General features: G+C 43.9%; 1 protein-coding gene across 4 annotated transcripts in view; it reads right to left on the bottom strand.

Annotated features, from left to right (window-relative positions):
* BCAR3 (BCAR3 adaptor protein, NSP family member) overlaps window positions 1-11,370 on the bottom strand; it is a 93,373-nt gene extending 82,003 nt beyond the window's left edge. The window contains exons 1-2 of one of the 4 annotated variants that reach the window (XM_048862194.2): window positions 11,121-11,370; window positions 1,961-2,288 (exon numbers count right to left, since the gene is read on the bottom strand). In XM_048862194.2, the coding sequence (XP_048718151.2) occupies window positions 1,961-2,280 (320 nt within the window). In that variant the 5' untranslated portion in view covers window positions 2,281-2,288; window positions 11,121-11,370. Of the gene's footprint in view, window positions 1-1,960; window positions 2,289-9,524; window positions 9,697-10,301; window positions 10,388-11,120 lie in introns of those variants that run through there. The other 3 variants (XM_048862195.2, XM_075131618.1, XM_075131619.1) reach the window with 3 other exon arrangements.
* Between the last annotated feature and the right edge of the window lie 15,855 nt (window positions 11,371-27,225).

Genomic DNA, 27,225 nt, shown 5'->3' with positions numbered 1-27,225 from the left:
GTGCGAGTGGACAGTGACTTCAGGTCTAACATCAGTTGCCAGCACGGTAAACATTAGTCAGAGATGTATGGTAGTAGCTCTTGACTAATCTAGCAAGATGACTGGGAGACCAACCAGATCTCCTACATGGTAGTAGAAAGCACTATTACCTGGCTGTTCTAACAACATCCCTTATTATTTGAGTAGCATCATGTTCTCATTCTGGGTCCTTCCCCTCTTGACACTTTTGTTCTTGCTGAGACTGCAGCAATATTCCTAATAGCACAAGTATAAATATAAGTAATTTGGAGGCCCTATTCGCTAAAAGAGAGAAGGTACATCTCTTGTAAACTGTACTTGTACAGTAATTGTTATGTGAAGGAAGATTGTGAGAAAGCAACACTGTATGAGGTCACATTCTTCTTTTGATAACATCTCTGGGTGCATGCACTTTCTCATCACATAAAAATTAAAAGGAGTTCAACAGGTCACAAGCCAGGCCAAACAAGCAGGAAGCAATTACACCTCACGACCATTGCCCTATATACCATATGGAGAGGAATATTATGTGCTCTGAAGCCATTTACCCAGACTGATTTGTTGGAGGGTAGAAAGAAACAAACAACTGTTCCTGAACAACCTTTCAGCTTGTCCTCAAGCACTACTAACAATATAGATTCAGTTAACTTCACCCTTAAAAGGAGAAGGCTGATCTGATCTGCCAGAAGAACAGAGCATATACAATTTCGCTCCTTCAATCAAAGGTTGTGTGATGAAATCTGATTGGTAAATACATTTTTACAGTGTAACTATAAATCCCAATGTAGAAGTTCCATTTGGCTACTTTTCTTAACCATGCCAATTCTGAAATCCAAGCAGCAAAATGGGATCTCATATTCTTTGTACCTTATTAATCCACTGTGTTATACTCAAGTTTGTTCTGTTTTTCCTGACTCTGGCACCCACCCAAGACAATCTTGCCATTCTTATGGGATTGTCAACAATACTTTGCCTATGCTCCGCGACTGTGTTTTTACAACTTTGCACCCTAATTCTTCTGCTCTATCACTTACTAAATAACAGTAATAAATAATGACAGGTTTCAGAGTAACAGCCGTGTTAGTCTGTATTCGCAAAAAGAAAAGGAGTACTTGTGGCACCTTAGAGACTAACCAATTTATTTGAGCATGAGCTTTCGTGAGCTACAGCTCACTTCATCGGAATTGACTTCAATGGAGCTAAGATTTCACCCTTTGAGTGTAATATGTGGGCAAACCTAAGTAGATATCCCACAAAATGGTATGAGGAGGATGTTCAGAGCCATTGAAGGATCAGCATCTCTGAAAATCAGGACATTTAGGAACTGATACAGTGTTCACTGAAGTTAATAGAATGACTATCTGATGCAGGTTCTTAGTCTTCACTCATTATTGTAAGTAACTGAGGCTTTCAGTAGTGGTCCCAAATACTTCAAGTGGAATTGGATCGAGCTTTTGTTTAAGTGTCTAAGTTTAGGTACCGACATTTAAAATTTTTGGCCAGAATATTTTTATCTTTACTAGGACAACTAATTAGACCTGCCTCTCACCACACACACACCCCCCCCAGAGATTTCTGAATCTACAGGAACAAAGCAACAAAAATTATTAAAATTTACAATATTTAAAACTTAATCAAACCACCACCTAAGACTTTTTTTCATTTTAATCTATGAAATAAAATGCAAAAATTTCCCTTATAATTAGCAAAATGCATCAGATTTCATTTTTTGTGTAATAATTACATAGAAGCGGACCTAAAACCTGGCTTGTGACTTTGGGCCATCTCACTAAGGGCTGACTCAAGCTGAGCACCAGCTCACGGTCATGCCCATGTTGGCTCAGCCATGCCAGTGTAGCCTTATAAGTAGAGGACAGGAGTTCTAGAAGAATACAGTACAGCTCTTATAAAACAAACATCTGGGTTAAATTTAAGAAGGTACCTGAAGTGGAGTTTCTCACTCTTCCTGTCTTGCAGGGGATACTCCTCTAGGACATCTTGAATCAAAGGTGACTGCTGCCTATGTGTTCTGGAGAACGGCAGGGTTCCCATATGGCTAAACATATCACAAGATCTAATGGGAATGGTCCCCTTTTTCTTCCTAGGGAGAGTGCCATGGATAGAAACATCTTGATAGGAGTCTAAGCGATGCTCGGTCAGAGGAGGTTTGCTGCTCAAAAGATCCATAGAAGAAGCCAGTGAGAACTGATGGTTCATCTGTATATTTCTGTGGAGACTTGAAAGTTTTCCAGCAGCTATCATTCTCAGCTCTGAAAAATAAAAGTTATCCACAGTGTTCATCAATCACTAGTGCTGCCATTTTAAATGAAATTAAACAACATTGTTAGCTGTTGTCTCTATTAACATTACACTTCTTGTATTAGAAGGCAGACAATTTATATGCTTTTCAAATATACACTAAATTATGACCTAATCTCATAAATTCCAATCCTGCAGATTATTATACAAATGTACTTAACCTTTATGCATGTGAATAGCCCCATTAAAATAATTGACTTGAACACATATGCAAGTGTTTGCAGGATCTGGGCCATAATCTGCTATTACCTACAAGGTTTATCTTCTTATCTGTTGTTTTACCCGGAGTTCTTAGAAACCATTCCATTTGAAAGGTCAAACATCAGTCTGGAATCATTAACTGAAACTGAATTGTCAGGAAAAAAAACCAACAACGTACAGACCAAGGCTTAGTTTAAAAGATTGCTAGTCTAAACTCAGTAGTGAGCACTACAGACCTGGGGCAAATATTTTTAACAGTTTGTAAAACAAAGGATTTTATCCAAAAGAGAAGGGCAATAGATTACTGGAATTCTTTTCTGTAGGATACACAGGCCAACTGAGTCAAATTCACTACTGGTATAAGTGGGATGCAACTTTACATTAGAGGTGAATTTGGTCAATTATACCCTGGCCTACAACAGAGAGGTGTCTCCAACATGAACAAAATTACAACACTTGGTGTAAATTCATAGGGTCAGATTCTGGCCCCATGATAAGGCTGCTTTCTGCCACTCCACAAATATAAAGTAGCATTAAGTGACTACCAATGGATGCCTCTGGTTTAGGGGAATCCAGAGGTCCTGTAGTGATGGCTACACCGGCTCTATGCCCCACTCCATCCACTTCCAGCTCCAACATCAGGACATTGTTAGAGTGCTGGGGGTCTTTGCAGGTTATTGTAGCCAGGCATAATTTAGAGCAACACTGAAGCTTATCTCACTTATGTCAGGGTTCAGCTCATAAAACTACCTTTACAGTCTCCCCCCTCCACTTTAGCTGCACCACAAAGGCCTCGGATGCTGCTGAGAATCTAGCCATGGACTCCACAAATGTGTTGGTGACTTGATAAAAACTCCCTCCCGCCTTTTTTTTTTTTTAATAAAAACACTATCTGTAATTAGAGCAAGGTATTTATGGTAGGACCTTGATGACATCACTTATAATGTGAAAGTGAAAAGTTCCAAGTGCAGAGGCTCTGTAGAATTGCTCTTGCATGTTGTGTAATGTTTATGAGAAGTTGTGCTCTTGTAGATGGAGTCAACTAACAGGGATTAAATTAAAATAAAAACCTTTCAAGAGGTCTTTCTGACAGATTATGATGTGTCCCTTGACGTGACCACTAAATCTCAGACCCTCCTATTGTTTACATCTTCATTCAGAATGTGGTTTGGGGAAGTCATTTCTACCTGGTGGCAACAAAAAATATTGCCAGTTCATTCAAAATTTTACTGTGTTGTATAGGCTGCTTTGCATTTTTGATTACCCATGCCAACATAATTGATTCAGAGGTAGGTCCAAAACAGAAAATGCAGGATATAGATCCAGGGCCAGATTCCCAGCTAGTGTAAATTGGTATAACTCCATTGGTCCATATACTAAACAGAGTATTAAGGCTAAAAAGTTAACTATTCCCAAACAAAGTCAAGAAATGAAAAAAATGAAGGTTCTCAAAACTCACACTAACATTGAGGCTGGAACCTTAATTGAGTAGGCACCCAAACCCCATATTTACAGAAGTTTGGAAGTCCCAGCCTAACTTGCCCGCACTGAGCCAACTTTTAGAATTGCCTCTGATTTTGCACCTAATGATGGTACTTACCATCTTCATAAAAAACCTTGAGACTGATAAGTGCAAAAGTATTATAATATAATAAATGTACTTTCCTCAGCCTCCTTAACTCAAACATATGAGGGATTTTCCTCAAACTTGCTAGTAAATTCATCTCTAGGCTGAGACAAAGCATATGAAGTTTTAGTCTCAAAAGTTACAAGCATGCAAAAACAAGTGGATAGAATAATAGAAGTTGCAATGTAACTTCAGCTATAGTTTTGGCTACCACCAAAATCTGTGATAGACACACATTAACCATAGACTTCAGACTACTTCCTATGTAGCGATATCTAGAGAAAGAGGACCACCCGCCTGCACCAATAACTTCCATTATCAAAGATATTAATTTCTAAAACAACAGCCTGACAAACTATTTCAGTGAAACAAGAAAGGCTCATGAGGTTTACTTTTCCAAGTATTAAACCATGAATTTGCTACTGCACATTTTAAAGCACCTTCACCCCCCACATGAGCTAGACCATAAGCCCAGTTTTCAAATGCATACACATTGATGGGATATGTAAGTCTAGTATTTGTATACTTAAATTCACACTTAGGTATACAAAATGAGCATTTAGGTGCTGTTTTGAGAATTCACATGAGAGACATAAACATCCTGCTTTCACATTTGATAAACGATCTCTCCACTTGCAAAGTATATGTAGCTATACTTTAATTTTAATACATAAAAATGTTGATTACATTACAGCATTTCCCCCCTCAAAATAGGTCTACTCAATTTTTCTATAATCATGCCTGCTAGCATCCTCACCAAGGGTCAGAAGTAGGACTTGCTACTCCTTGATGGACTCCTAAAAGCAAGTCAAGATTCAGCAACATAACCAAAACAGTCAGCTCAGTAATGCAAATTGCCAGATTATCTGACAAGTTTTGCTTTTGCTGAATGTCAAAGCTCCAAGGAATGAGCCCCTTTTCAGCTGGAGATCCTGGAATGTTTCAATTGTTTCAGTGTATGAGCCAAGCAGGAATGCTTGAATTTACTGTAGATGCAGTCCTAGAAAACTACACTCATTATTAGAGAGCACTCTTTGCCTGCCAAAAGTTTCAATCAACAGCTGACACAATGGGTCAACATACTAGAGGGTTTCTGAACAAAAGGGACTGGAATCCCAGTTCTGAACATTACTGCTTGCTAACATGCAGTCACACTAGAGTAAGAGCCTGGGAAATGGTATAGCTCGCTTCTATTTAGGGCAGAACAAAAACTGTTTCAGTCTCCTATAATGCTAAATCTATGGTAGGAATTTTGTATTTTCATCATAGTACAATATCTCTGTCCCCGTTACTTCCCCCTAGCCCCATAAGAAGAGCAAAGACAGCTTTTGACCATCTGTGAAGCAAATTGGTCTTAGTCAGCTACAGAAGAAACAAAAGACTCCAGATCCCAGCTAATAGACAAGATGTTTTCCAGATTCCATGCACAGATTTTGAAAGAACCCACCCACCCTTTTATTATATTGCAAAGAGAGGAAGCATGGACCAAGAGGTCTTTAAATGACCATGTACATTAATGAATGTGGATGCATTGGGAAATTTTGCAGAGGGATTGGAAACAGGGTGAAGGCATCTGTCTGCTGGGAAAAACCAAACAATATTACATTCCAAAACAAAGATTCTATTCACACCATTGCTCAGACACCAACCTGATATATGCCTTATAAATACCTAAGATGGAGTATTCAAAAAGCTATTTTGACTCTGATTTGGGAATAAAAATGCCAACATTATGGTTCAATCTGCCTTCCTGAAGCAAACCCCTTTTCCCTACCCCCGCCTTCCCCGGAGATGCTCTGAAGTTTTTCTACCTTACTTCACAGAGTAAGTGGTACTTTTGGAGAACAATAAAATAAGTCTAATGGTGAAAACTGTAACTCCAGTCTGTCCAGGAGAAAACTTCTCATTTGGCCACAGAAATTAGATTCATCCTGTCTGCCCCCTTTGTATTTGTGAAATCCCTATTTACAGCCTGATTCAAGAATCCCATGAAGTCAATGGGAGTCTTTCTACTTATTTCAAAGGACTCTGGATCAGGGTCTTAAACCATCTCTTTTCAAAATGCTAAGCGATCAGTGCATTGTTAGATATATATGAAAACTGATTCATATCACACTCGAGTTCTGCTCCAAAGCTCATCATACAGAAAGATGCCCATTGACTTCAGTGGGGGGTTTGTATCAGGCTCTTTGGATGTATGTCTTACTTGGTTTGGTTGTACTGTACTATAGATACTAACCTCCTTCCTGCCCCCATCTCACCCCTGTCTCTCACTGCTCTCTCTAGTAATGGAGTTAAGAGGGATGGAGCAGAGTAATATGTGCATATCCAATTCAAGTAAACAAACTATTTTGGGACATTTAAAGGGGCATAGTCAATTAAAAACACACACCTGTTTGAAAACGTTTTACTTACAGTACTATTATTACAAGTAATCCTTAAGAATATTGTAATTGAAAGATTACAGAAAAATATATTTTTCAGTTTGTTTACTTTGCACATTTGCAAGCACTTTGTGTATAGTCCCTTTCACCATTTTCAATGTATGGTCAGCAAAGCCCTGATCCTGAAACTGAATTGGCACTGGCAGCCTTCTGCACGCAAGTGAAGGACCCATGCAGAGTCAATGGCAGGATCAAGGCCTTCAGTTTTCCCCATTGCTGGTGTGCGTGGTTTTTCATATCAAGAGAGAAGAACCGCACATTTTAAAATAAATAAATAAAATAAAAAAGGAAAATGTGATTGAAAAACCACAGAAGTTGGCAGGTGGCTTGGATAGATGTAGTAGCTGAAAACTATTTTGAACTTAAAACAAAAAGAACACTTTTTTTGCATTTGTCTAAAGTAACCAAGAAAATAGTTAAAAATCAAACAAGTCTTCCTGCACCAAGAGGTGCTTCCATAAAATTATCTGGGATTAAAAAATTCCTGCATACTACCAAGCCTTTGATACAGGTATTATAAAATTAATTGGTACTCTAGCCTCCATGGCAAACTGGCCTGAAGACTTTGAAATGAATACAAAGGTTCAGGGAATCCATAACCTGATATGATAAAGGGGGTGAGTGGGTGAGAGCACATGCAACAGTTCAAAGGATCTAAACCTCTATCAGGAACAAGCTAGAGTCTGCCAAGCATCAAACACATGAGATTACAGACAGACCAGAGCTTTGAAAAGGCTTCTGAAAAGATGTCAAGTGTACTTACAATTAAAAAAAAAAGCTGATTAATCCTTATCCTATATTATGATAAGCTCACAACCTATTTGAACAGTTTTTTATAACCATTATTCTGAGTCAGTGGAAAGCATATAAACAAGGATGACTTGGGCTTACTCAATATCAATTTCAAATTAAAATAAAGCTGTGGCCAGCCAATGTTTCATACTAGATTTTTAACTCGCTTTTGAGAAAAGTTTAACTGAACAAATCCCACATTGTTTGTCAGAAACATTTCAGATCAGTCTTTTTATCACATCATTTCATTAGATTTATAATAACTGGCCACAAACTAAATTTTTACTTTTATTTAAAAATGTATGCATAAATACTTCTAATACTTCAATTTTAACTGTTTTTTGGGATTGTAAGTCATTTAAATTGTAACATGATCAAGACAGTTTTGTGGATTTTGATTTAAAAGCTAAAAATGCATTTTGTCAAGCAGAAAACCTCTACTATATCATCATGAACGTTTCTATGATGAACATTTAAAAAAAAAATTCTCAGCCAAATTCTGATATCCATACTTAGAGAAGCTCATTCTGAAAGATTCTGAAAATCTGAACACCTCCCAGAAGGTGCTGAGTGCCCTCAAATCCCAGTGAGGTCAAGTCTTTAATTTTTACAAAGTCCTTAACCAGGAAAAATTCCCATTGATTTTCATTTGCCTAAATCAGGAGACCTGGGTTTTATTCCCAACTCTTCCATGACATGCTTTTATTTGTCTTGACATGTCATTTCACCTGTTCCCCACCTATACAATACCTTGAAATCTATGAATTAAGAAACAAAGCTATATAAAAGCTAAGGATTAAGTATTCATATTACTTACTTAATTTTTTACTGAGTCCTAGTATCTCGTCATTTGGCCCTTTCGCCGTACTATACAATTCCCTGAAAATGTTACATACCCCTGTTAAGGTAATATGAAATTAGACCCACACAGTGCAACTGCTCATTGATTTTGAATGGCAGATCAGCCAACAAACACCCTTGACTAGGGATAAAAAAAAATTCTGGATCCTCCTTCTCTCCATTCCTGAAGATAAAATGGTTGTCAAATCGGAGTATTTTTCAGCTAGCTCTTTAAATGAAAATCACTGTTTCCTAGGGGTGCTGAGTCACTGAATCAAATAGTTACTCCTGGGGGGATTCTGTGCCACTGCGCGTGCACAGAATTCATGTCCCCTACAGATTTCTTTGCTTTCCCACATAAAAATGACTTTCTGACAGGGAAGCAAAGAGAATCTGCAAGTGCAGTCATGCACCACTCCCTAGCAGAGCAGGTACATTGTTTCAGGCACCCAGAGCAGCCAGCGGAGAGGTAAATCACCATGGGGCTGGGGACACCTAGGAGCCAGTGGCTCCTATCCTGAGCCAGGATCAGCTGCTAGTCAGGTCTGGGCTGGAGGCAGGAGAGGACAGGACTTCCTCTTCCCTTGCAAGGATTGTCTAGGGCAGTGTCAAATCAATCCCCAGAAACCTCCCCCCGCTGCAGGAAGCTCAGCATCCTCCCCTGCTTCCTGTCCCCATTGCTCCTCAGTTGTGGATGGGAAGGGTCACTGTAGGGGGAGCTGCTCCCACATCCACCCAACCCCCATGCATACGGACCTCCCATACCCAGACACCCCTGACAAGCTTCACCAGGTACATCCACAACCCTCCTAGCCCTCCATACCCAAACCCCACCTCACTGAATCTCAACCCCCTACATCTGAAGCCTCCTATACCCAGATGCCCTGCCTTTGGACCCCTGCCCCCAGATTACCCCCACTGAGCTCCCTGCACTCAAACGACCACCCTGATGAGCTCCACCCCCCCGCACCACCCTGAGCCCCCACATCCAGACCCCCACACCACTAACCCCCAACGAGCTGCACCCAGACCCCCACCCCAAGCCCCACTCCCCCCACTGAGACCCCCACACCCAGACCCCTCCACTTAGCCCCAACCACCTTCACTTGAAAGCCCATGCAGAGTCCCATTGCCCCTGCACCTTGAACCCCCCCAATGAGCCTCTGTACATCCAGATCCCCCCACACATAGACCCCCCACCCAGAGCTGCCTGCACCCAGATTGTCCCACACAGAATCCTCTCACCGCACACCTGGATCCCACCATGCTGAGCCCCGCCTCACCTGGATCCTGCCTGGTTGAGCCCACCTGCCTTGCACCGAGCCCCAGGATTTTTCTGGGGCAGGTCCAGGCCTTGTGCTGTGTTAGGTTCGGGCCCAACCTCACCACACCACTGAGTCTGCGTCCTGAGGCTGGGAGAGGACTGCAGGGTGATCTCCCACCTTCAGCAAGCCAGTGGCCTGTGCGCCCCACTGCCATGCTGGAGCCTCTGCATTTATTTATTGACAAATAAAACTTGCAGAATTTTAAAATATTGTGCGTATAATTTTTAGGCACAGAATGCCCTCAGCAGTAAACTGTAAACCCTGTATATGATGGAAACCACTTTAAGCCGGGGGTGTAGCAGCACCCCTAGTTCCAGCGGCTATGCGGTTTCCTCTCTGTGCAGACAGAGACAGCCCAACCAACAAGACCTCCTCTCTTTTTGGCAGGGGGAAGCCATTTATTGTTATCACATTGTTCTAGTCCCAGGATTTCTCTGCGTTACCAGGCGCATCCCCATGAGCTATTTCAGAGTTCTTTCCAGTAGTAAACATACAGCTCTTCTATCTTGCACTAATAATGGGTTTATGTAAAAAACAGTAACAGAGCGGGACAGGAAGCAGCATCTTGCTATGGGCTCCTCCTTAAACAAAGCAAAATTATGTAATCACGAATGAGGAGATCGGTTATTGACTTGACACTCAATATTGTATCTTTCCTTTGGCTGCTGTGTGGAACACGAGCCTGAACGCACCAGCTGCTTTTGGCTTTTAAAATAACAGCCGTCGTTTACCGACCTTTGATTATGTATTGAAGCAGTTTCCACAGAGCCCATCCCCGTGGTAGCTAAACTCCGAAATCTCTTCCTCTCGAAAGCCTCAAAGCTCTAAACGCCTAAAATCGAGACCAGATTTAGTTCAGAGCTACCAAAATAGTTTAGGGTGAGTCAGCTCTGAGCTCTTCTCCTTTCTCCCCTCCCCCTGGGAGACAAATACAACCAGCTATTCATTCGTCATCCAGCAAAGAAAAAGAACAATGTTGTCAACACAGTTACATGGCAGGCTACTTCTCTTTCTTTGCTAGCTTTCGAAGAGATTAGTTGAAAAGTCTGTCTCCTCGAAATGATCTACCTCCAGCTGTGCCCCATTCAATTAATTTCCAAAGCAGCTGAGCCTCCTTTGGTACAGTAAACAGGGCAACACATTGTAAACAAGGACCACCACACCAAACCATTAGAACAAATACATATGTTTTTACACACACATACAAACCCAGCATATTTTTAACAAAGCTCACTGATCATCTGGAATATGCAAGTGCAAACGCCAGCTCCGTCTGTTCAAACTAAATTAGCTGGGATATTTATGGGCAAATTCCAGTGCATCACGATTACCATAGTAACACTTTTCATTTAGTTAATAATGACTGTTCATTATATAGACCAAAGATCTCCACATTAAAGTCTCGTAAAAGCACCCCGGTGGAATCATTGTATCATCACTGGGATAGCAAAATACAGAGAAAACTAGCGATGTAAAAATCTTTAAAGGCTTCTGGTTCAGTGACTTGTCCCTTCGCATAATCTGAAGTTAGACAAATAATAGGGAGCCACTTACCTCTCTGAAGAGTACTCGCACACTTTCCGATCAGTGCAGCATACCCTTCATCTCGGAGCCAGATCGGTTCGGGAAGGCAGACAGACACTGGCAGCTCTCAATCAGATCTCACAGCTAAACCAGAACCACTTTGATTGAACAGAATTCTTCTAGTCTTTTGAAGTTCTAATTGAGCAGCCTAGAGCTCTGTATACTGCGTGCAACAGCTCAGCAGCTGCAGACGCAGTTCTGAGAGACACACAAGCCAGCACTCAAGCGGTGATTTACTGCTTTCCAGCCACTCCCCTTGGTAGACTATTCAGGCTGAATCTCCCTGAACCCCCTACATAAATACTATTTACATGCGATGACCTCCCGTTGCCCTTTTCCATGGATTTGAGAACTTTAACTTCTCCCTGTAAGATACCACTGAAGTGATGATTTATCACTTCCTAATACAACCTTTAGTGGGCAATCCAGACGACTACTGTCACTTCACTCCCAGATAATTTAATTATATTAGCACCTATTTTTGCTCACATCCAGACATGGGTGCAACTAGTTTGCAGTGTAAAGTGTATTCACGGAGACAAAAGCCCACCTACCTGTCAATGGTTGTGACCAATTAAAACAGCAGGTGTTGGGTGCAAAAAACAAACAGCTCTTTCCCTCAATGAATTAACAAGGGCTCATTTACACGGAGAAAAGCAACATATGTAAAGATCAGGGTGCCCCAAGTAGACAGAAATGTTGTGTCCCTCCTCCCCATCATTTATCTTCCCCATTGTGCCAATGCAATGCACTGCATGTGGACTGGTACATATACCCAGCTCATCCATCTCCTCTCTCAAGCTAGCATCCCTTTTACTTCTTGTTTATACACAGATGTGTCCTCCTCACACCAAGGGAATTCCTTTGCACCTTGCACCACCCTGTGAGTTCACCTACCACCACATCTGCAACACCACCTGAAGCCACCACAACTCTTACTCTGTTGAATCACTGATTTCATGCCTTGATCACTGCAGCCCCCTCCTGTTGTTCACTTCCAGTGCTAGTCTGTTCATAACAGCAACACGCCTTCCAGAGGCAACAGGTAACTGTTCACAGTGGGGGAGGGCAGTGTAAAGGTTCTGGGAGGCAAGTGACCACCCCACAGAGGTTTTCAAACTGTGGGGCATGCCACCCTAGGGGTCAGTGGTGACGCTAGGGGGCTCAAGCTAACCCCACCTGGTGGGGTTCAGGGAGGGAGTGCCACCTCCACCCCCCACTCACTTCAGCAAGCCACCCAGCCTGTCTGAGTTTGGAGGGGTGCAACCAAAAATCGGGGGGGGGGGAATACATGAGCCCACATGCCTCCCTCCCCACGCATCACCTCTGAATTGCCTTCTCACCTCTGGAAGTAACATTCAGGCCCTGTGTGCCTGTGTCACCTTCCTGACTTGTCAGCAATCCCCTGGAGCTTGAGGATGATTGTCTTCCATAAAATGATAGCCAGTTAGCCCTGGTGGATCCGCAGGTGGCTAATGAGGCTGATCCAGGATCCACAGATTTTGTCACAGTTGGGGCAGACATTTCCCAGGGGTAGGGGCTGATCCACAGAGAATAGCCATGTGCTAACAACTCTCTGCTACCAGCATTAGCTCAAGTGACTATAGCCTTTGCTTAGGACCTAGAGGTCTTGGGTTCAAACTTGGCTGCTGCTGATGTCACACTTACAGGGCTAGCTGCCCTTCTGGTCTCTGAGTGCACCCCTTTACCTTTCCTCTGACAGAATCATGCAATTCTCCCACTGTCAGATCAGGACCTAAACTACAGAACCCTGTGTATCAACCATGCTAACCAGCAGGTCTGACTGGATTCAGTACCTGTGGTTCTTCCCTTCAGGAGCTAGTGACCAATGGACTACAGAGACCCAAAACAGCTTTTATAAACCAAAGTACTATTTATTTAACCACAGAACAAAGCAAACAAGACAAAGTGGATTTTTAAAACAACAGGTCTGCATGCTTACTTATCTTACCTAAGGCCCTAGGCAAGTCTGTCTTCCTCCTGACTCCTAATCTCTGGGTCTCAGTCTGTTCCCTGTTCTCTCTCTCCCCCTGGCCTTAAGGACCTCTCTCTAAATCCAGCCAAAAGCTTCTGTTCTCAGTTTCCTGCAGCGTCTTTGTCCTGCTGTCCAAAACCCACCTGCTGAGCTCAGCAGTGTGTCTGGAGGTGGAACTTGAAAGCCAATGGCTCTTTCACTGTCCCTCAAGTGTCGGTGGATAGATAACTCAGTGAAGCCGTTATACTCTTTTCCTGCCTATGTGCAAACAGCCTCTTCTTGAATTAACCTCATGTATTACAATAAACCCCTTATAACAACCAGGAAAGCATATAGAACATATAGTATTCATAAATTATTTCAGTCACCTTCAAATCTATCACTGACCCAACCAGAGGGTTATTGCTTACATGCAAAGGTAGGCACATCACCCCCTCATCCTGAAAGATCTTTCTGGGACTGCTACTTTTTTCAAAGATATGCTCACATTCCATACTGGATCCCTTCACTTTTCCAATTCAATATCCCTCTTTTTCTCCTTTGTTAGATGCTGATCCTTTGTTGCTGTCTCCAGTTATCCAGAAAAATGTTGCTAATATTGTTATTTTTCTTTCTTTTGTCTTAGGGCTAGTCTACACTGGCAACGTTAAAGTGCTGCCGCGGCTCTAAAGAAAACCACCTCCACGAGGGGCGTAGCTACCAGCACTGGGAGTACGGCTCCCAGTGCTGGTGCACTGTCTACCCTGGTGCTTTACAGAGCTGAAACTTGCTGCATTCGGGGGGGGGGGGGGGGTTCACACCCCTGAGCAAGAAAGTTGCAGTGCTGTAAATTGCCAGTGCAGACAAGCCCTTATTAATATATAAGTCACAAATCTAAGGACTTTATTATCATTTTCCTCATAATGTTGCAGCAGCCTGTGAAGAGCTGTCTCTGCCTTACCAGACAGAATGATATTGAATTGATCTCGAGTGGTTGTTTTTTTTTTTAAATATTTTTATGCGCTATTTCAAAATTTTTCATTTCAATCTGAAGTCTACCCCTTTCATTGTCTTCTTTCTTCCCAGAAGCAATTCTAAAGAGCTTTCTTCTTGTCACTTCATTATAAGCTTCCCATATAATGTTGTTGGAGTTTCCTCCATACTAACTGATTTCAAACTATGTTGTGGCCTCGTCTTAAACTATCTAAATGACAAACAATTAGCAGTAGATTATTCATTTTTCAGGGCCTCTGTGCCACACCAGAAAGTAGCAGAAAGTGGAACATGCTCACTCCAAACCAATTAGCCAATATCAGGTTATAAAAGGGACAAGATTAGAATATAATCAGCCTTCATTAAGGCTGTGAGTTGCCACAGAAGTCACGGATTCTGTGACTTTCCATGACCTCCGTGACTTCTGCAGCTGCTGGTGCGCCTGGCCCGGGGGCAGCTCAGGCAGCTGCTGCGCCAGTCTCACCGACCGCTGCTGGGGCAGCCTCAGGCTATCACACCCCGTCCCCAGCAGTAGCAGGAGTTTGGGTGGGAGGGAGGGTAGGGGATTAGGGCACGGGATGGGGTAAAGCGGGCTCTGGGCAGTGCTTACCTGGCGGGGGGCTCCCCGGAAGCAGCGACATCCCCCCCGCTCAGCTCCTAGGCAGAGGCTTGGCCAGGCAGCTCTGTGTGCTGTCTCCACCTGCAGGCACCACCCCGCAGCTCCCATTGGCCGCGGTTCCCAGCCAATGGGAACTGTGAAACCGGCACTCTGGGCAGAGGCAGTGCACAGAGCTGTCAGGCCATGTCTCCACCTAGGAGCTGAGCAAGGGGGATGTCCCCACTTCCGGGGAGGCACAGAGCCAGGTAGGGAGCCTGCTGGCCCAGCCAACCCCCCCCAGTCCCAGTGGGGGTCCCAGGCCGCATGCTGCTGCCCCTCCCCCAGCACCTGCGGCATCCATGGGCCATGCGCTGCTGCCCATGCCCACCCAAGCACCCGCAGCACCCCCGGGCCACCCCTCCTCCCCCAAGATTTAGTCAGGGGTATATAGTAGAAGTCATGGACAGGTCATGGGTTATATAGCCCATAACCTGTCCATGACTTTTACTAAAAATACCCATGACTAAAACATAGCCTTAGCCATAATGTATAGGTGGTGAACGTGAAATCCCTGGATAGTGGCTTTAATTTCTGCCAGGCACTAAGAATAACTTATCTCTTGCAGCTTATTTTTATGCATTATCCTGAATATTTATCTGTCTCCAATCAGACCTATCTAAAATTGTATGAAATATTACATTGAAATCACTTCACAACAGAATGAAATCCAAAGTGAAACTTGTCAAGTTAGTAATAAAACATGGACCTGAATCTGGAGCATAGATGGAGCCTGAGGTAACTTCTTAGCCCATCAAGAATCTTTAACTGAGAACAAGTGCTTTAAGGGATGGGGAGACAAAGGAGGAGGCAGGGACTGAGTACTCTTCTGAAAAGAGAACAATAGCAGGACAACTTGAGAGCTGGGTTTGATGTCAGGAAAGGGGGCTTTGCTAGCGGGTGGGGAGTAGAATTCCTCCAGAGAAGAGGAGAGGGTCAGGAATATTTGTGATGGGAAAGGAGTAGCCAAGCTCCCCAAAGCGGGCAAGAAGGGAAGATAGGGTGCTGAATGGGTTACAGAAGAGTTAAGATCAGATAGGGTACATGTGCTGAGAGATAGCGCACAGGTGGGAATCACCTTCAGGACCTCAGTGCAGTTTATACCTCTGCTCAGTGTTCTAAAAGTAGACTCAATTTCTGTCTGTAGGGGTTGTTGGGGTTTTTCGTTTGTTTTTTTGTCAGCTCAGGCTGCTGAGGTTTTTTTCAAACTGCAGTTTCACTTCCTCATTTTATGGCAAAATTTTCAAATAAATCCTAAAGAACAAAAATTAAAGAAGCTATCTGACAGACAAGCTATGGGGAACAAAGATCCTTCAGCAGAGGTTGCATTAAAGGGATCTAGTCTATTTCCCAAAATGAGTTAAATGTAGTGTCAGGTACAACTCTTACCCTTCAGTCCCCTGGCCAATTGTGATAGCTTTACAATCACATTTTCCTGTTTAAAACAACACTTCCCTCCCCTTCCACTGTGAAAAAAACCACACAAACAACAGGTAAAACTGTGAAACTGATTATACAGTGTTCTTAAATGCACAAAGTAAACAGACTGGGGAAAAATGCAATTTCTCTCTAATATTTTAAAGTTATAGTCCCTTGAGGTGTACTTTGTAATAGGTAATAAAAAGGTATGGACAGTATCATTAAAAAAAAATTGGTTTCCCTTTAAATTTTAGCAACATACAGTGTAGTGCTCCTAACCTGATCTAACACTCATCAAATCTAATCTTCAAAATGTAAACTGAGTGGCTCCAAAAGGCACTGGAAGGATCCCCTCCCCTTACTGCACAATGGCCGGATGCATTATGAAGAAATTCTCCTTTTGACAAAGCATCAGGTAGTGGTTGCTGCCAGGGGCAAGACACTACAGTGGATGGAGCAGTGGTCTGATCTAGTACTGGAAAAAAATGTACATGGCCTCTACCCTATATTCTATTAATACAATGCGTAATGAGCAATAGCAGCAGCCAGAAGGTTTTGCTGCTAGGGGCCATATCTTTTCTGTCAGGCTTCTTCTGGTAGTGTTGGATGAATAGCTTAAAAATCAAAATAAAGCAACTGCTATTTGCTGGCCATACACCTTCCTTTATAAAAGAAGAAATTAGAGATGGACCTGAGTTGAGACACATGATTCATCCGTGCCCACCTTCCTCCTGAACTTTTGGAAAGTTCAGATCTTGGTTCAACTTTTGATCTGAACATCACAACCCAGGACCATATCTCTAAAACAAGTGAGCTAGACTAGGTCCTGGTGCAGTGATACTCAGACCTCAGTGGTTCAGGATCCAAATTAGCAATCAGCATTGCCCAAAAGAGCCACGGTAGTGTGAATTCATTGTTCCATTTACTATAGTACTATATATTTGTATTTAAACAGTATGATAGGGGAAATATTTAGTTTTATATCTATATATTATATATAGATATATTATTCTCTCAGCAAAATGACTGACCAAGTATTCTTATTTTATCAACTACAATTGATTAATAACATAGTAAAAGCATCCTAATTGGTTTATAATTAAATCAGTGTTTTAATATCATGTGCTGCCAACAGCTGCAGGAGACACATTAAAGAGCCACTTGCAGCTTGCGAGCCTCAGTCTGAGTATCACTGCCTGGTGTAAAAGTGTGTAACTCTATTGACTTCAATTGGATGAATTTGGCCCATGGAGCTTGTTTTTCTTTTTACTTTGAGGTAAGAACACCTGATCTTAAAAATCAAAGATTCTAAAGGTACTGGAATCCATCTCACTAACACCATCAGTGGACAAAATAATCCACTCCTAGGCAGATCCTGCCTCCAACATCAGACACTTACAGGTAGAAATAACACATTACAGACCTTTAATGATGGCTGGGGCACATGGATGCATTGATGGAGCAGTGGGAGAATGGGAAAGAAATATGCGGGAGGCAAGAAGGATATGGGAGCCTCAGGTAGGGCAAGAGAGAGAGAATATGGAAGTGTGGGGAGAGTGACTAGAATATGGGGTAGAAGTGGGAGAAGAAAGGTTGGGCAAGGGGCTAAAGAAGGGCATGGAGAGAACAGAACAGGAAAGAGTAGACAGGGAATAGAAAGCAGAAGTAAGGGAGCCAGGGGAAATAGTATAACGCAGAAAAGGGGAAGCAAGAGAGCTGTGATTGAGAGCTGATGGGAGATTATGGAAAAAATGAGTGAAGTGGAAGGAATAAGGCGGAGGAACAAAAAAACATAGAGAGAGAGAGAGGTTAAGAGCCATATTCAAAGTCCATTAAGTCAATTGAAAGACTTGCATTGACTTCCATGGGCTGTGGATCAGGCTCCAGAGTGGGAAAGAAAGCTACTTTTTAGAGAACAGGCCACAGGGGAAAAAGCCATGGAAGGAAAGACTGTCAAATGGGGAAAGAGGGAGCACAAAAATAAATCAGTAGGTTTCAAATTGGTTCTCTTTAAACAGAAAGTTTGGTAGCAAAATATTATACCAACTCAAATGCTAGAGAGGGCTGAGGACTCCTCACTGTTGTTGCGGGGTGTACAGTGGAGTCTAGTGTCCCTGCCACATGTACGGAGGAGAGGATAACAAAACAAATAGAACCACATAAATGCAATATGGGCCCTTTTTTGAGTATATATGAGTATTTCTGAACCAAGGTTTTTGATACGTGTTGGTGTTTTAACTGCATATAATTTGTCATCAACAAGGTTTCCTACAATTCCAAATAAATAGTAGATAGGCTTCCTTCTTTGTGTTTTGGTTTTAATTGTCTAAAATCCTTCTAAAATACAGATGATTGCACGTGACATTTCACAGTTTTCTGTGGGGAGGACTCTTACCACATTTATATTGTTATTGCCTTCCCAAAGCATCCTCACTTTTGTTTGCCTAGCTACAAGCCTGAGCAGTTCTAAGACATGCTCACTGCTAATATTGCCACATAGCTCAAGAAACAAACAATATAAATGCCAGAAAGAGAACAGCAGGGAGACTTTAGGCTTGTCTACGCTACAGGAACTATACTGTCACTGCTATGGTGGAGTAGCTATGCTGACATAACCACACAGTATAGAACAGTGGTTCTCAACTCGTGGCCCACAGGCCACATACAGCCTAATTAGGACACAGCTGCGGCCCAGCTGTGTGCTAAAAAAATGCAAAATTTGCTGCTCCGGTCTGAAAGGGAGCAGGGCTGGCTGAGGAGGAGACAGTGTCTGGCAGCCTGCTGGAGCACTACTGCCAGCAGGGGGCTGGTGAGTGTAGTAGGGGGGCAGGGTGCAGGAGAGTGGGACTCTGGGCAGGTTTGTGGGGAGGGGGAGCACTCTGGGCAGTGACTGGGTGGGGGTGCTAGGAACGAGGGGCTTGTGGGGGTGCTGCAGCACCCCAGGTTTTAGGCTGCCCATTCCCCTGTGGAGGGGTCTCTGGGCAGGGGGTTTTGGGCATAGGGGACTGTGGAGGGTTTGGGGATGGGGACTGTGGTTCTCAACCTGCAGCCCACATAACACAGCCCATGTCGCCCTGAGAACCACTGGTATAGACACAGCCTACACCAATAGAAGGGCTTTTTCCATCGGTGTAGGACCACCACCTCCCGAAGCAACGGTAGCTAGTTTGACTGAAGCATTCTTCTCTTGACCTAGTTGCATCAGTGGGTGTTATGACAGCATCACTACGTTGCCCAGGGGTGTGGATTTTTTACACCCCTGAGCATTGTAGCTATATCAGCCTAACACTAAGTATAGCCCAGACCTTTAAAAATATATAAACAAACAAAGTTGCTCAAATGACACTGGAATCTCTTCTCTTATCAATGTCTACAGTTTTACGAGGGGCAAGACCTACAACCACCACTTGGGCTTACACACAGCCATCCTTGCCATATTGATGGATGAGTAGAACCCATCAATTTCATGTGGCTATCTTTCTGGGAAATACTGATACTACCTTCCCTTTAAAACTAGGCTAACAGAAGAAGGAAACCTTTTGAAATCATAACCAAAACCAGACTACTCTGGCTGGAAATGGAAGCTGATCTCTGGCCTGGTGATACAGACCACAACCACTAGGTCAACTAGGCAAAATAAAAAGAACCAACATCAGAAAAAATACCTTTTAAAGGTGACGTACAGAGGAGGGGAAAAAAGGTGGGGGCTTGTATACTTCTGTATGATATGTATAAAGAGAGCCTACATTTTGTAAAGGTGCTTTTTCTGCTTGTTTCTTACATTAGAAATTCAGGTCTTGTCCACTCTGGAAGATTCTACAGCCACTGAGAATTAGCGAAAGTATAATGTCACATGATTCAAGACAGTGAAAGAGACGTTTTTGAGAGAGGAAGGGATTTTTTAGTAAAACTGTTACTTTTTTTTGGTTACATCAATTTAACTTCACTGACTATTAACACTTTGGAAAAGGAAGCCTTTGTTAAAATATTTGATACACTCATCACATCAACTAAGGCTCACAATAAACATGCTTTGAGATATACAGTGTTAAAATGAAAGTGGAAAATGAAGTAATGAAAGTCTCTGAAGAGAAATCAGTTTTATTTGCATATCTATCAACTCCCCCTCCCCCAAAGAGAAGTAGTGAACCAATGAAGGGCAGCAAAGATGACATTGTGGGATGGTTTTCAAACCTCCCCCTGCTCGAGAAGGGAAGAGTAGGTGGAAGAGTCTTCACAGTGCTCTTCTTTACAGCAACAGTCCACTAGCAGGTCTATGTTCCCTTTTTTCTCCAGCAGTAGAAGAACACAATTAACATGGGTTAGCACAGTTTTGTGACAGTGGCCCCTTGTACATGGAAACCAATGGTTTTTCCAATTTCTGCGTGATGTCTCAAATGAAAGTAATGAATTAACAGCCTCAGTGAAGATGTTTTTTATTCACCTTCTGACTGACATGGAGATCTAGGATAAATAGGGAGCCAGACAGAAACAGTAAGAATAAACAAAGTTTGAACTTTCAAAGGACTGGGTTATAGTTTTTAGCTCAGCTGCTTTTGGGATCTGGGACTGCCCGAGGGCCCATGAGGTACATAAAAGCCAGACCTGTATGTTTATAATTTTGTAATTGTGTCTATGCTTTTGAGCTCCTCATTTAAAGCTGGGAAAAGGTGGGAGAAAAATTTCCAATCCTTGAACTTGTGAAGGAAAGCAGAAAGACCACACAGGTGTTGATGTCATCCCCAACTGTTATGCTAAAGGAAGCGTTCAAAGCAGCCTCCTCTGACTCTCGGCAAATGTACCAGAATACTTTGGCTCCAGTCTGGAATCTGCAAAGTAGGTAGTGAATACTACTGAACTGAAAAATCTGGCTGTGATTCCAAGGTTTTTAAGGAAAGCAGAAGAGACACAGTGGGAAAAAGCTGATCTGTTTGAGCATGACTTGTGTTCAACAGCGGGACCAAGTAGGCTCTTTTGTTCATCGCTTTGGCTCTCTGATAACTCTTTGCTAAAGACTGAGGTATTTCTTTATATATGGCTATTTACTAGCCTCGTTGAGGATGGATTTTTTTAAAAATAGCTGCACTGTCTATCTACATTGCTCCTATCACTACAGTATAGTCTGTATACAGTATGGAAGATTATAGTGCTGGAACATGTGGCTGCTGGAGACTGTTTTCTGGGGGATGAAGCCCATTTGTGCTTGCAGGTACCTAGAGTTAAAACGTGAGTGGCAAGTTTATTGCTCTCCCATCTCCCTTCTTAATAGCACAAATCTTAGGCTGCTCTGCCTTGCACCACGAAAGAAAGATCAGAAGATCAGAAAGAAAAAGCAGTGTACTGCAAATGGAAAGGAAATTTGACAGTAGCATATAGTTACTTATAAAGAAATTTAAATGTAAAAACAGCTTTCCAAACCAGAAGCAGGAAGATAGGGCATGTTAATTACACGTCAGCTTTTTGATCTCCTTTTATATTCACTGGCAATAAACTATGATGATGCTTATATTTGTTTAAATATATCAACTTTGGCCTTTGTTTTTTTAAACCACATAGACTAGGCTAATGGACCCATAAAAGATCTAAACATAGATCCCATTAAAATGGCAATCTCTTTCTCTCCATCTCTCATTCTCTCTAGGAAAATTTATATAAACAAACTAAAAATACCAAGACATATTACATAGCCAGTCTCTCAAAGATAAAGATTTAAATATTCCCTTTTTGGGCAAGAAAATATTTTGATAAAATTGTATTTTATTTCTACAAAATTCCCCAAAGATATAAATGAAGTAAGTTTAAGCCACAAACTGTTGTTAATCAGAATTCAGCTAAATTGGAATTGCATTGAAAAACAAAGTGCTAGCTTTTTGGAATTCTGCAAAAGAAATTATCTCTCTACTTTTTGATGCTGCTCACTTTATTTTCCATTCTTATGGCTGCTGTACAATTTCATCTGTATACAAACAGCACAGTCTTTAGGTTCATGACAATCAAGGTACCAATGAATTCTTAAATTAATAGCTTCTAATGCTGGTAAAACCTAAAAGATGTTTCTTTGTTATGTCAAACCAGAAATGTACCTTTAATATTTACATTGCCCTTTCTACAATGACATTTCCATCACACTGCAGGACCTGGTTACAACACAGCAGCCCTCCCCAACACAGCTGAAGCATGGTTTGGTCTTGTAGTGTAATTCAGATCAAACCATATTTTAATCATTCTCTTGAAGGCGGTAGCACAATATTGTAACACGGTTAAAACACTACATCCCATCTACACATAAGATCAAATCCTGCTGTATCTGTGTCAGCAGAGTCCTTTGCTGAACAGAGTTCCCCACCCCCCCCTTGAGACTGCCCAAATTTTCTCCAACTGGCTACAGCTCCCAGTGGGCAATCTACATGTTAGGGATATCTGGACTACAATACGCTCTGGCCACGCTCCCTCCCTGTGCTTCGCACGGGGAGCTATAGGGAGGAACAAATGTGCCTGGGTGTAGGAGCTGACTATCAGGGCTGTCTACACTAGGCAGCTTATGTTGACCTAATTATGTCAGTGTCTATACTACAGCCTTCCTCCCGCCGATGTAAGGGCATGTCTACACTTACCTCTGGAGCGATCGATCCAGCGGGGGTCGATTTATCATGTCTAGTGAAGACACGATAAATTGACCGCCGAGCACTTTCCTGTCGACTCTGGTACTCCACCAGAGCGAGAAGCGTAGGTGGAGTCAATGGGGGAGTGTCAGCAGTTGACCTACCCCAGTGAAGACACTGCGGTAAGTAGCTCTAAGTACGTCGACTTCAGCTACGCTATTTTCGTAGCTGAAGTTGCGTAACTTAGATCGACTTAGCTCGCCTAAGTGCCCTACTACACCAACATAACAACTTCACCTCCATGAGAGGTGTAAGGCTTATGTTGGTATAGTTAGGTGACACAGTAACTATGTAGACACTGCCTCCTTTACATTGGCTGTTGGCTGTCTTGTCAATTTTACTGGCCCCCACTCCCCTAGAGAGCTGGGCGGCTGGACCCCGCTCTGGCTGGGAGCTGTGGGCAAGAAGCCCCGGCAGCTTCCCCCCACTGGGAACTGGGGCGAGAAGCCCTGGTGCCTTTCTACACACACACACACACTCCCAGCTGGGAGCCACTGGCGAGAAGCCCTGGCAGCACCCCCCTACCCTGCCACTCCCAGCTGGGAACTGGGGTGAGAAGCCCCAGCACCTCCCCACCCCACTCACTGCAGGGAACGGGGCAACCATGTCAGTTTCACAACTTGGTGAGCCATGACATTGACAAGGCTGCCTGGTTCCCGGCAGGGAGTGGGCGAGGGTTGGCGTGGTGGGCTGACAAGCCTGAAACAGGATGGGGAGAAGCACTGGGTGGCTTCCCCTGCTCTTGGTGGGGAATGGGGAGGGGAAGGTGGGGGCAGCCCACCAAAACCCCGAGAGCTTGAGGGGCAGCCAGGCTCCTGGCAGGGAGCTGCTAGTGGAGCTGAGAGACTGGGCTCTCAGCTCCCCACACTTCCCTTAGGTCGGTGGAAGTGCTCCTGGTGAAGATGCGCACCACCGACTCAAGGAAGGTAGTGTGGACATGCACCACTGCAGTGATTACTGCAGTGGCTGCAAGTCAATCTAAAATAGGTCGACCTATATTTCTATGTTGGCTCCAGGCCCACTATGGACTCTCCAAGGTAAGGGATGCCCTGGCATGGGGGAGATTGTGTTGCTTTTTGGCTTCTTTGCATTACCTTAGCAGCAAAAAAAGAGCCAGAATGCAGCAGAGAACATGGCCATACGTAGAAAGAACCAAAGAGCATATTGAAAGGATCTTAGTTACTGATTCAAAATATATGATGCCTCATTCTAATTTCATCTAGGTTGGATTAAATACTCATAGGAAACAGGTTTCAGAGTGGTAGCTGTGTTAGTCTGTATCAGCAAAAACAACGAGGAGTCCTTGTTGCACCTCAGAGACTAACAAATTTGTTACAGTACAAAATTATTTCAAAATTATTGTATTCGAATTTTCAGAAGCTATTTTATACCTTCGGTCTTGTGTGTCCCCACTAAAGCGCGTGAATTCGGTGGAGTACATCCACAGTACCGAGGCTAGCATCGAATGTTGGAGCGGTGCACTGTGGGTAGCTATCCCACAGTTCCCGCTGCCCATTGGAATTCTGGGTTAAGATCCCAGTGCACGATGGGGCAAAAACATTCTCGCGGGTGTTTCTGGGTGTGTGTCGTCAGTCGCTCCTCCCTCCGTGAAAGCTACGGCAGACAATAATTTCGTGCCTTTTTGGCAAGCAGACGCCATACTGCTTTCAGCAGACGGTGCAGTACGGTGCACTGCTTCTCTCCTGGTACTCTGAATCCACCTTGCATTTCCTCTCGTCTTTCTATGTAATCTCTGTAAGTATCTACTCTTTCTCTTCCTCATCGACCGCTTCCACTGCCAACTCGGCTCGGCCATCGTAAACCGAGCAGCACAGCTTCTGCCGCCAACTCGGCTCTCCTGCTCTTGCCGCGCACCGAGCTTCTCCATGATGTCTGTCCTGGGCTCCCGCCTCCGTGAAAGCTACAGAAGACAGCCATTTCCTGCCTTTTTTCAGCTATCATGAACCAAACAGCACCTCTTCCGCTGCCACTCTGCTCTCCTACGTTTCACGCCCTTTTTCCAGGATTACCCATGCAGGCGTCATAGTGCAGCAATCATGGAACCCGCTCAGAGCTCCGCTGCAGTTTTGACCACTGTAAATACCTCGTGCATTATCCAGCACTATGTGCAGTACCTGCAAAACCGGGCGAGGAAGCGACAACAGTGTGATTACTATACTGATGAGGGCATGGACACAGACGTTCCTAGAAGCACGACATGTGGCGATTGGGAGATCATGGTGGCATTGGGCCAGGTTCATGCTGTGTAACGCTGATTCTGGGCCCGGGAAACAAGCACAGTGTTGCAGGTATGGGATGATTCCCAGTGGCTACGAAACTTTTGTGCGTAGGGCCACTTTCATGGAACTTTGTGACTTGCTGTTCCCTGCCCTGAAGCGCAAAGACACCAAAACGAGAGCAGCCCTCACAGTTGAGAAGTGAGTGGCCATAGTCCTGTTGAAGCTTGCAATGCCTGACAGCTACTGGTCAGTCGGGAATCAGTTTGGAGTGGGCAAATCTACTGTAGGGGCTGCTGTGCTGCAAGTAGCCAACGCAATCACTGAGCTACTGCTATCAAAGGTAGTGACTCTAGGAAATGTACAGACCATTGGGGATGGCTTTAATTCGCTGGGGTTCCCTAACTGCGGTGGGGAGATAGACGGAACCCATATCCCTATCTTGGCCAGTACGTAAGCTGCAAGGGGTACTTTTCCATGGTGCTGCAAGCACTGGTGGATCATAAGGGACGTTTCACCGACATCAACGTGGGATGGCCAGAAAAGGTGCATGACGCTCGCATCTTCAGGAACTCTGGTCTGTTTGAACAGCTGCAGGAAGGGACTTACTTCCCAGACCAGAAAATTACTGTTGGGGATGTTGAAATGCCTAGAGTTATCCTCGGGGACCCAGCCAATATTCCAATGGTAATTGCTGCTTGTTGTGTGCTCCACAATATCTGTGAGAGTAAGGGGGAGACGTTTATGGCAGGGTGGGAGGTTGAGGCAACTCACCTGGCAGCCAATTTCGCACAGCCAGACAACAGGGCGATTAGAAGAGTGTAGCAGGGCGTGCTGCGCATCAGAGAAGCTTTGAAAGCCAGTTTCATGACTGGCCAGAGTACGGTGTGACAGTTGTGTTTGTTTCTCTTGAAGTTACCCGCCCCTTATATATATGAAAGAAAATAAAGTCACAATTGTTTAAAAACCATTCTTTATTATTTGTTGCACAACACATTGAGAGAAATCAGAAGGCAGACCGGGGGTAAGGGGAGATATTGGGTTAGGGGGGTGGAGGAGGAGGGAAGGACAAGTCCAGAAACCAAATTAAAATTTCGGATATGCCAGCTTTCTGCTGCTTGTGAAATCCTCTGGGGTTGAGTATGTGGGTCCCCATAGCCTCCCCTCCCCCCCGTGTTCTTGGGCGTCTGGGTGAGGAGGCTATGGAACTTGGGGAGGAAGGAGGGCGGTTATACAGGGGCTGCAGCAACAATCTGTCGTCTTGCTGCCTTTCCCGCATTAGATCCACCATACAGTGGAGCATGTCAGTTTGCTCCCCCATGAGCTTGACCATAGCATCCTGCCTGCTCTCATCGCACACATGTCTCCTCTCTTTGTGTTCATTTAACGCTTTTTGGGACTCCGCAATTGTTTGCCTCCACGGATTCAGCTGGGCCCTATCAGTGCGGGAGGACTGCATGAGCTCGGCAAACATGTCGTCCTGAGTTCGTTTCTTCCGCCTTCTAATCTGGACCAGCCTCTGGGAAGGAGTAGATAGGGGCCATGTTGAAACATTTGCACCTGTGGGAGGAGAAAAAGGGAGGGTAGTATTTTAAAAGATACATTTTAGAGAACAAAGGAGACACTCTTTCTCAGTGAAACAGGCAATTCATAGTACACAGCACATGTTCTTTCTGTACAAGGTCGCATTTTGCCTCTTATACTGAAGTGCCTGCCACTTTGGTGTGAGCAAGCCATCACATGTGGCCGGGCAACAGAATTCAGCTTGCAGGCAGCCACGGTAAGCCCTAGGGGCACGTGAGGTTCTGCTTCTTCCGCATTCATTTCAATGCTTTCAAACTGCCGGGCCCCCTTTCCCATAGCAAGCAATGCCTGGTGCGTTTGCCATATAAAAAGAGGGCCTGCAGGCTCTCTGGGATGATCGCTTCACACAACACCTCATCCCTACCTCCCTGCACCCACCACATGGCTCCGATGAGACTCTGAACAGGGATGAGCCCTTTAAACTAAACGCGAACAGCCCAGCGCGCTGGGTTTCCCCCCACCGCATGGCTCCGATCAAGCTCTCACTCACCGGAAGTGCCTTCTCCAGGGTCATGGTCTGGGAGCCTGCCTTGGGAGTTGGGGGAGGTTA

The sequence above is a fragment of the Caretta caretta genome, chromosome 8 (genome assembly GCF_965140235.1).
Source record: "Caretta caretta isolate rCarCar2 chromosome 8, rCarCar1.hap1, whole genome shotgun sequence".
Taxonomy (NCBI): domain Eukaryota; kingdom Metazoa; phylum Chordata; order Testudines; family Cheloniidae; genus Caretta; species Caretta caretta.
This window is presented reverse-complemented; position numbering and strand designations above follow the sequence as displayed.